Consider the following 10,416-nt stretch of genomic DNA (forward strand, 5'->3'; position numbering starts at 1 on the left):
AGCAAGACAAGGGTCTTCTGTATACGGCACGGTTTCCACTGCAACCGTGTACCTTTATTGGTCTCAGCACAGCCTGGACAGGTTGACCTGTTTAGCACCATCCGTTGTCATGTTCCCCCCCCCCACCCCTTAATTCAGAATTGACTGTATAAATATGTAATAAAGGCTTTACTCTATTCAGTTAAACTGTTTTGCCTGTTTTATACCATAGGAAAAGTACTGGAATGTAAATAATATTGTCTTTTAGTATCTAGCAGATAGGAGGTACTGTGTCACACAGCTGTTGGAAGAATTGATAGTGAAGTATCTGCCTGATGAGCTGTCTGAGAGAAAAAAAATATATGATGAAGAAACTGCTGAGCTCTCACAGTAAGTTTCTTCTCATAAAGTTAATGTAATCCCCACCCTTTGACACAGTAAGGCGACCTCCTCCCAGCAAACTGGATCCTGTCTGCAGTTCAACCCAGTCTAGCCAAAGGCGTATTTTAAACAAATAACTGGTCAGCTCCCCACTCTCCTCAACAGAAGTTTTTTTTAAAAGTTTCTTTAGTAACTTCCAGATGTTCCACTGGGGGTTGCTGACTCAGCTCTTCACCCCATTAGCAGGCTTTTAGGCGGAGGAGGAGGGATTTCCTGCAGTGATATCAGGCAGTGGAACTGGGAAGGGAAGCCTCAGGTACCTGGCAGGGCAGGAGGAGGGTTGAGGAGAAATGGCCCAGATTGGCAGGTGCATCAGCCAGTTAGAGCTTGGGAAGCAAGTGGGCCCTTGAGGCCTGAGCCTGAAATCGGAAGGAGTGACTTAGGGGCCAAATTCTCAATTAGTGAAGATTATTGACTGGTAGATTTAGTGCCAGGAGGTAACTTGGGCAATAGTGGTACAGATGGTACAGACCACTCTGAAGGGCGAGCACCCAGTGGCTAGGTGGGGATGGGTAGGTTGGACTTGCTTTTGCTGCTCTGTATTCTTTCTTCCTTGTCTTTTTCTTCCCTTCTTTAACCTTCGTGTCTTTCCCTCTTGCTCCAGCTACATGAATCTCTTTAAATTTCTTATGTAGGTATTTCATTTCTTTTCTTTCCCCCACTTTCTTTTAACTGGACACACTAAAGGACAGAATTGCAAATCTTACATGCTGGGTTTTTTTTTTTTTTTTTGTCTCCATTATTTTTTCTTACTAAGAAAAAATTGTGCTTGCAAGCTTAATACATGTCCACCAACTGTCTTTCACGAGACCAGTGGCCTTCAGTAGAATGCTTTCCAATCTTCTCTTGACCGAAGCTGATACTGATGTGTCTTCAATGGAACTCACTGTGATCTTATGATAGTAAATATTCTGATAGGAAGATTATGAACCTTTTTGATCAACACTACAAAAAGCCTGGATATAAGAAAGCAGATTTACTTCTGAAATCTGAGAAACAGACTCTGCAGAAGGGTGGAATCTGCAAATGATAGGTGGAGTAGTAATGTGAGGGGGGCTGAGCGTGATGCCCAGTTGCTTGAGAGAGTCTTGCTGCTTACTAACAGGCCTTTTTTTTTTTTTTTTTTTTTAAGGATAGCTCATCCCCTGGTACTTAAAAAGTTTTGCTAATAGGTATACTGTTTGGTTTTCTATCAGTTCTTATGTTGATGTGTAGAGTGATCAGTGATAGTAGAATACACATTTTTAAAAGAGGAACTAGCACTTGTGTTATTAAATACTACTTTTACTATGTCTTTTTGAAGAAAAACTAGAAAATATTATAAATGAGCAGGGTGAGGGGCCATAATCTATAACCCAGAAGGAATCACTGTGGGCATTTTGGCACATCTCCTTCCAGATTTTAATATCTATAAATACACTTTAAACAAAAATGGGATCATTTTATTCATATTGGTCTATAATCTCATTTTTTCCCAAGTCAACAAGTGTATATCTTTTCATGAAAATACGGTATTTCATTTTATGGTTATGTCAGTGTTACAGTAAACATCCTTGGAGGATTATTTCTAGGAGTTCAAAAGATACGAACTTTTTAAAGTTTTTGACGCACATAGTCGAATTTTTCTTCAGCATGGTTCTGTTTCAAATTGCCCTCTGCATTGCCAGATTTTCCCCCATACCCTTGCCAGAACCGGGCGTTGCCTTTATCCTTATTTCCTGGCAATCTGGCAGTGAGAAATATTCTCTAATTAGCAGAAGAAAAAGTTACCAAGTTATCTGTTTTTGACAGTGCATTTGAAAATACTTTAATGCCCTACAAAGAAGCTTAACAATTTGCTCTTTACTTTGGGAGTTCATTTTTTCTTATCTATAAGTAAGAGTATTTTATAGATAAAAGGTTAACTGTTATGTTACAAATATTTTAAACAGGTTCTTAATACATAATACTAACACTACTTATCTGTAAAGATAATTTAGCTCTGTATGATAACCTGGTATCTTAAATTCAGATTTACTTTTATAAAAGGATCACAGACTTAGTATTAGCATTGCATCTGTGTGAGCTTAATGAAGGAGATGTTGATTCTAATTCTTAGCTCTAAATAAGATGACTTTTATTTTTGCCGACTTTTTATATTAATTTATCAGTGTTGCAAACTTCATTTTTGTTTTATGTTCTGATGTGTGATAATGAAACTTTTTTCTTTTTCAGCTTGACCAAGAATGTTCCAATATTTGTTTGCACTATGGCCTACCCCACTGTGCCTTGCCCTCTTCATGTATTTGAGCCAAGATACAGATTGATGATTCGAAGAAGTATACAAACTGGAACTAAACAGTTTGGGATGTGTGTCAGTGATACACAAAATAGGTATGCTTTTTTGGTACATGAATATTTTTATGTTAGAACTTGCTTTGAATTTTGAGAACTTGCATGCTTGTTGCTTGAACTTTATTAATCAGAATTTTTCTTTTAGTTTTGCAGATTATGGTTGTATGTTACAAATTAGGAATGTACATTTCTTACCTGATGGAAGGTCTGTGGTTGATACAGTTGGAGGAAAGCGGTTTAGGGTTTTAAAAAGAGGAATGAAAGATGGATATTGCACTGCAGACATTGAATATCTGGAAGATGTTAAGGTATTAAAAAATGCTTTTTTAGCCCACCTTGGTATACTCTACCCTAGGCACTGTACAGGCATACAGGCTGATCTTTTTCCAGGCACATAAAACGGTTCTTCTATCAGAAGATAGATACTTAATACAAATTAGCTCCAAGTTACCTTTTTCTTATCTTGCTCTTACTGAGAGTTCCAGGAGAACTTGGGTATCCAGAACGTAGATCATCTTCATTTCTACAAGCTCCTCAACCAGCATGGTGCCTGGAATGTAGGTGGACACTGTGAGCACTTAACAGCAGCAGCTAATTGAACTTTCAATCCGTCTGAGTTATGAGAGCTGCTAATCCCTGCCCTTTTTAATTAAAGTTGATCATCAAAACTAATATCAGAATTAAGTGTGATATAAAGGAAAACACATAAAATCCTTTAAAAACTGTTATATATGTGTCTGATATAACCTTAATGATAAAAGAGACACGTTGGAGGATGTGTTCAAAATCCAGGGCATCACAGAGAAAATACCATCACCATACTTGTTGGTGACCGCTTACCTAGGGAGGCTTATTGTGATAATCTTCTTGGACAGGGTTAATGTGGCCTTTTTGATATTTCCAGTATCTAATCACCATCTGTGATTAGTTTGAGTACCAGAAAAAGGATTTGTGATGCTATCAATATCAAATTAAAGGCAAGTTTCTTTTGGAAGGGCATTATAAAACCATTGATCTTATGCTTTTGCTGTTCACTGACTTATTTGGGCCTTTCCTTTTATTTGCTTACTGAATATTGGCATTAGGCATTTCTGTAAACATTAGCTCATTGAATTTTCAAAACTCAGCAGATGAGGGAAGGTAAAAAAACAAAAAAGTGTTACTTTGCCTAAGATCCTATAGGTAGAGTAATGAAAATGACTTAAAGCTAGCTCTCTGGCTCCTAAGTGCTGTGCTTTATCATTATGCCATATTGCCTCTCTGGTAAACTCGATTAGTCTGATACTGCCTATCCTATCTTATTATTAATATGCCATGGGGACACTTTTCTTTGTGCAATGAGCCAAACGGATTGTGTGAGTTTAAATTTTGATATGATTGATACTGTCTGTGCCTTAGGCATGCTTGGTTAATAGAATCATTTGCTAAAGGCAATATTCTTCGTAAAAGTAATGCCTCATTTTAGCTTTTTGTAAGCTTACATCTTCACATTTGGATTTGATGACAAAATCCCTTGAGTGTATGGCCAGTCATATGACTAAATGTAAATATGGGACAACAGAATAGCATATTGAAAGCATTATAGATTTGATGTTTAGAAACAGTTGTCTTTGTAATCTTAGGAATGTCTAATAATTTTTCCTGGTCTTAATGCCTCAGCTATATAATGTCTCTTCTGGAAGAGCTTCTCAAATTTGTTTCTTATAGCAAAGTCTTTTCTTTTTTTCCTTAGTGTAGTAATTCTATTTTCTGTGACTTCTAATGAGGATTTAAAGTTCGGCTTGCTTTTTAGCCAGCTCCTTTTTCCATCTCAGGCACTTATCATTTTTGTCATTCCTTGTTTTCTAGAGCTCATGGTTTGTTTCCTTGAATTTTGTAAGGGTGCAAAGTAACAGTTTTTTTTTTTTTAATAGTTTTAACAAGTCACAAGTTTATTTCTAGCTTATATCAAGACCAATGTGGGGTAGCAGGGGACTGAATCTTGTGTAGTCATTCCAAAAGCAGAATTCTTCAACTGTATGGCTTCTCTCTACCTTTTTATTAACATAATTTACCAGTTTAATCATTTTTAAGTCTACAGTTCAGAGGCATTAAGTACATTCACATTATGCAAAAAGCAAGTGCTTTTTAGTTTTTTCATTTCAAATCTTTCAAAAATAAAATGTTTTCAGAGTTCCTTTGTTGTTTTTATGGTGAGTCATTCTTGAAGTATGAAAGGCTGAGTCAGGGCTGGTATTTGTTCAGATGAGTTAATGTATGTGAAATAGAGCACTCCCTGGCACGTAGCAAGTGGTATAGAAGTGTGAGCTAAAGAAATCAATGTAAGATGGATGTGTTAATGCTCCATTTTCTCTCCTGTGCTCTGTGAAGCTACTCCTTTTGGATCTTAGGCTGTAAGACTGATGCATTCAATTTTGTGTTTGCAGTTTAGTGATCCAGTAGTCTGAGGGGTTCAGGAAGTAGCCACAGCCTTGGCCTTAACAGCAAGCAGTTCATCGTAGCATAATTTATTCTCTATCTTTTGATATACTGGCTTTAGTTTCTTGTTGTTTTGACCCAGTTCCCTGCTAAAAGGTGTAATTATGCTTATTCTCCATCCTGTTAATGCTTTCTGCCATGTTATCTCTGCGTTAAACTTCCCCCGTTTTCCCTTTTATTGTAGCAGCTATATTCTTTTTTGTTCACTGTTTTCAAAAGCCATTAATCCATAAAGACAAAAAGGAATTCCAAATTCATGTAGACCTTTACCCAAGAATTCACTCTCAGTGGTACTGCTCTCAGTTGGGGGCTGGTGGTAGGGTTCTGCAGTATTACATTGCTCCACCGCCAAGGTGGGGTGTTGCTCAGCTGGTGTTTCAGTCTGGCCATTGGCACTGTGCGAGGCAGAAGTACATAATACGTATTGCATAATACTCTGATCCAATAGGTATTGCCTATTTTTAAATTATTTTTTCATTTTTGTAAGGCTAGTGGTAATGGGTAGGAAGACTAGACACAAGTCTTACTGACTATTGTACCTTCTAGGTTGAGAATGAAGAAGAGATCAAGAATCTCAGACAGCTTCATGATTTGGTATACTCACAAGCCTGCAGCTGGTTTCAGAATTTAAGAGACAGATTTCGAAGCCAAATTCTTCAACACTTTGGCTCAATGCCTGGGAGGGAGGAAAACCTTCAGGTATGAGGGCTTTGATATTGTTTCCAAAAGTCTCACTTTTTTTTTTTTTAAATAAACTCAAATTAGTGGATTTTTAAGTTTTTTTTCCCCTTTGGCACAGCATTCCCTTTGTCCCTGCTGTCTTTAAAATCATGACCATAGTCTCCAGATCAGTGGTGCCCACTACAGTTTGTCTAGGAAGGGGATGGACAGAATTGTCAGCTGAGGTAGCTGTAGCCGTCATTGCATAGAAGGAAGAAGCCCTTACCCGAGGATTTGCTTGAAGGAGGGATAAGGAATTAATAGTGGAACGTTCTGGTAAAATAGTACCACCTAGTAAATCGTGATTAAGAGACCTAGTTGGCCTGGGAGCCAGTCAGCTTCTTTGACAGTTGGGAGATGCATCATTTTATATACTTTCTAGAAGTTTTCTTTCATCTCCAACTTTTTTCCTTGCTACTTCAATTCATTTGTGTCTCTTCATATTTCATACTTCACTCCTCATGAAACCATTGTTCTGATGGTCTTGCTCAAGTACTGAGGCACTTTCTGTGCAAGCAAACGTGTGCAGTAGGTACCATAAAATGCACAAGAAGAAGTATCCCCATTCTGAAAAGTCTGATGATAGACCCATCCAAACACCAACTTTTAGGCCTAAGCCTTTTGAATTGAATAACATGGTTATGTTAGCAGATTTCATAATATATTGGCTATAAATAAATATATGAAGAGGGAGAGAGAATAGATCCCATTGTGATGGACACTGCTTCTCATCCTAGTTTTCAAAGGATGGTCCAAGTCTGTCTGATTCCCAGTTGAATCCTTCACCTGGACCTGAACTAACATCAGACCATCTCCGAATGGGTACTCATTGTGTGTCTTACAGACTAGTTGCCACACATTTGTTTTTTATCCAGGCTGCTAGAATCTGAGTAAACTTGATAGAGATAGCCTTTGATCATAAAATTGAGCAAGTAAATTTTAAAGGTAAAAACTCAACATTACTTTCACCACCTTCCCCTTTTATTATTCAGTCCTCTGCCCTTGCTTTCTGGTATTATTATTGTAGATCAGTATTTGGTCATGAAAACAAAAGCAGCCACTCTGTATAATCCAGGCATGAAAAGTTTATTGTAGGATGTAGAGTTGACACAGCTGTTGGCAGAGCTGCAAGAGTGAAGATCAGGGACATCACTGATGAGAGACAGGGAGCTGCCACCATAGATCTCTCAGCCTGACACCAGTAAAGCACCATCTCCTCCAGAAGAAGTTTCTGTAATTCTTAGGAATACCAGGGAGACACCTATCAGCAGCAGTCTGTAACACTGTAGCAGGTGGTTCTTAAGTATTCTCAGGAAGGCTCTGCGGATCTGCCAACACTTTACAACAGTCTCTGGAGAACAATGGTTTCTTCTCTTCCAACTTCCACATCTCACAGAAGTATGCCTCTCCTTTGCCATGTCTAACCAAGAACTGTCAGAGAGGGGATTCTGGGAAATGTTTCTGACCTCTCTGAAATGCAAGAAGGAGGTGGTAGTGATAGTGACCTGAAAAGTTTGACTCTCAAAGAATCTGGAGGAATACAACATTGATCTCAGGAGCGGTTTTTGTCATTTTGAACCAGGTGTCAGGTTCAATAAGAAGCAATCCAGTGTGCAATAGAAGTGGCTTAAAAATTCTTCTGTATAAATTCCAAGTTCTTTCGTTAGCCATCAGATATAGCCCTTATAACATCAGAAGGACTTCTTTGCTGGCAATGTTTATTTTTTCAAGCAAAACTGGAGGCTGAAACCTTTTATATCATGGCTAGAATTTCATAGTTCTTTGAAGACATTTTTAATTTAATTGATATTTAATTAGGATGGTTTTGCCTCCGTAGCACATTTGGCAGTGACAGCTCACCAACTTTTTCTCTTGCTACTTCAATTCATGTTTGTCTCTTCACATTTAATACTTCACTCATGAAACTGGAGATATTTTTCACTGTCACAGCTGAGGTGCTGCTACTGGCATCTTATTGGATAGAGGCTAGAGATATTGCTGAACATGCTAGAAGGCACAGGCCTGAAGTTGAGAGACCCTGCTCTAAGGCGGTGCGGTGCAGAGGGAAGCGTGCTGGCCATAGAGTCAGGACTGGTTTCAGTCTTAGGCAGTATACATTTCTGGTGTTCAGTTTCCCTGGTTTATATGGGTATAATAACCTTCCTTACATGATTGTTAAAAGAATTTGAGGTAGGAGCCGACACATAGTAAAGTGCTCAATGAAGAGTAGCTTGTTGGTTACATAGATGTGTATTTTATTAATACTGTAAACTGTTGATTATTTTTAGGCAACCCCTAATGGACCCGCATGGTGTTGGTGGCTTCTTGCAGTTCTTCCTGTAGATCCCCGATACCAGCTGTCAGTTTTGTCAATGAAGTCTTTGAAAGAACGATTGACAAAGATACAGCATATACTGACTTATTTTTCTAGAGACCAATCTAAGTAACTGCTTGGATCTTCCTTTAAAGTTACCCTAATCTGGCTGTGTTGATGGCCAGATTGTCTGCTGCCTTTTGCACATCCAGTGCTGGTTTGAGAAATGTAATGAAACCTTTTTTTTTTTCCCTTCAACCTTCAACCTTTTTTTCCCTTCAACCTGAATCATGTGGTTCTGCAAATGAATACCTTCAACTAGGACTTAAGACCACTAAGAACTTGCACAGAAAAACACGCACTGAATGTGTGTCAAACCTCTACATTGTGATGAAGTTGCACTATGTACCATATTCTAAAACGAAATGAGAACTGTGTGTATGTGGGGTGTGTGTGTGCGCGCGCGTGTGTGCATTTTCTCTGGCTTTAAAATTAAAAAAAAAAAAAAGCCATAGAGAGCAGACCTTGCTGAGGGTTGGTTATTGCCCAAGTTTACAACAGTAGTGATACAAGTTTTTGCGAGTTGAATTTGCCTCAGATAAATCTGTCCTAATGCTTCTATTTGCACAAGTATGTAAACTATGGTATTGAGTATCACTCTTTGTTGGAAGTACTGCTCTTGCTGAACTGTCTTGACCATTGACTATGACACAGTTTCTTATTTATGTAAATACTTGCATCCTAGTGGCCAACAGGCTTTGGATGCAGGACCTAGAGCCAGTTTTCAGGAACAATTGCAAACCTGCCATGGTACTGTGCATCTATTCATAAAACACTTAAAACTGTGAAACTATGGTTTACATTTAATTGTACATAAAGGTAAATGGAGAACTCAATTCAGTACCAGTTAGTTTGTACATTTTAGGGGACTTTCCACATTAACTGCCCATCTATATAATTTATAGTTTGACATGATGTGTTTGTTTAAAAAAAATTACATAGTATAAATCCATTAAGGATCTGGGGGAAGAGAAGAAGCTTAATGTAGAACTAAGCTTTTAAAGTATGTTTTATTTTTTAATTCTGGTCTTGGTGCAAATGTTAGTTATGCCTTATTCATATCACAATTAGATCACCATGCTGTGACATGGTTTATATTCATGCTGCCCTAGATACTTTTGTAATTATTTGTTGCAAACTTGTGACTGTCCCTATTAACTTTCTTTTATGTAAGTACTTTGTAAAAGTTTCTTAAACTTTTGCTTTTGCTTATTTAATTTTGAATAAAAGCTAAATTCATAATAATTTTTTTCTTAAATTTTAGGTCAGTGTCATAAAGATGAGATTAGTTTTGCTTACTGTTTTGTAACATGAGATATAAGCTTATACTTTTCAAACTATTTTTTGGGTCATTTTTTTGACCAAACAATGCAGTGTCTTAACATGGCCTTAGGCCCTAAAACAATCCTTTAAAGTACGATTTTTCAGCATTTAAAAAAGCCATGTCCCTTTAGGATAAAGACCAAATTCTTCATCTTACCCCCATTTGAGACTCCTTGATTAAACATCAGGACCCAATTACCCAGGTAGCATTTTCCAAACATATCATTTAACAGTGAAGATTTTTATATAAAATATATTCGGAAATGACTGCCTAGTGAACCATCCTTTGCCTCCATGATTATGCTAATTGAGAATTTTATCTAGAGTGGGCCATTCCCCAAAAGCACTTTATCAACAATCCTGGAGTGTTAAACTTTCTTATAATAAACTATTGAATGCCTGTTAAGTAGTGTCTGGGTAGTAATATACATGCAAAGTTAACCTATAATTCTTGAACTGTATATGATAAGGAAGTAGGATTTACCTGGTGCTGAATCTTCATCTGTGACACGTGTGTGCAGACACACAAATGGGCATTAAATGATCGCTGTGTACATATACATACTAATGGAAACTCATGAGTTTTATCATTTGACCTTAATTTTGTGATGAATGTTCCATTTTTCTGTCTGTAGATTTTCATGGATCCCTGAACAGCTATTTTCCTACTACATCCTACATACCATTTATCCAGAAAGGGAAAAAAAGTCTGATTCTTACCCTTATTATTCTAAGTGACTAAATTCAGTCCCTGTTCAACATTTCAA

General features: G+C 37.5%; 1 protein-coding gene across 1 annotated transcript in view; it reads left to right on the plus strand.

Moving 5' to 3' along the window:
- LONRF1 (LON peptidase N-terminal domain and ring finger 1) overlaps window positions 1-10,209 on the plus strand; it is a 37,263-nt gene extending 27,054 nt beyond the window's left edge. Inside the window, exons 8-12 of the mRNA XM_055334930.1 lie at window positions 248-369; window positions 2,635-2,793; window positions 2,900-3,062; window positions 5,779-5,931; window positions 8,241-10,209. Coding sequence (XP_055190905.1) covers window positions 248-369; window positions 2,635-2,793; window positions 2,900-3,062; window positions 5,779-5,931; window positions 8,241-8,399 — 756 coding nt within the window. The 3' untranslated portion in view covers window positions 8,400-10,209. The remainder of the gene's footprint in view (window positions 1-247; window positions 370-2,634; window positions 2,794-2,899; window positions 3,063-5,778; window positions 5,932-8,240) is intronic.
- The last annotated feature ends 207 nt before the right edge of the window (window positions 10,210-10,416 follow it).

The sequence above is a fragment of the Nyctereutes procyonoides genome, unplaced genomic scaffold (assembly GCF_905146905.1).
Source record: "Nyctereutes procyonoides isolate TBG_1078 unplaced genomic scaffold, NYPRO_anot_genome, whole genome shotgun sequence".
NCBI lineage: Eukaryota > Metazoa > Chordata > Mammalia > Carnivora > Canidae > Nyctereutes > Nyctereutes procyonoides.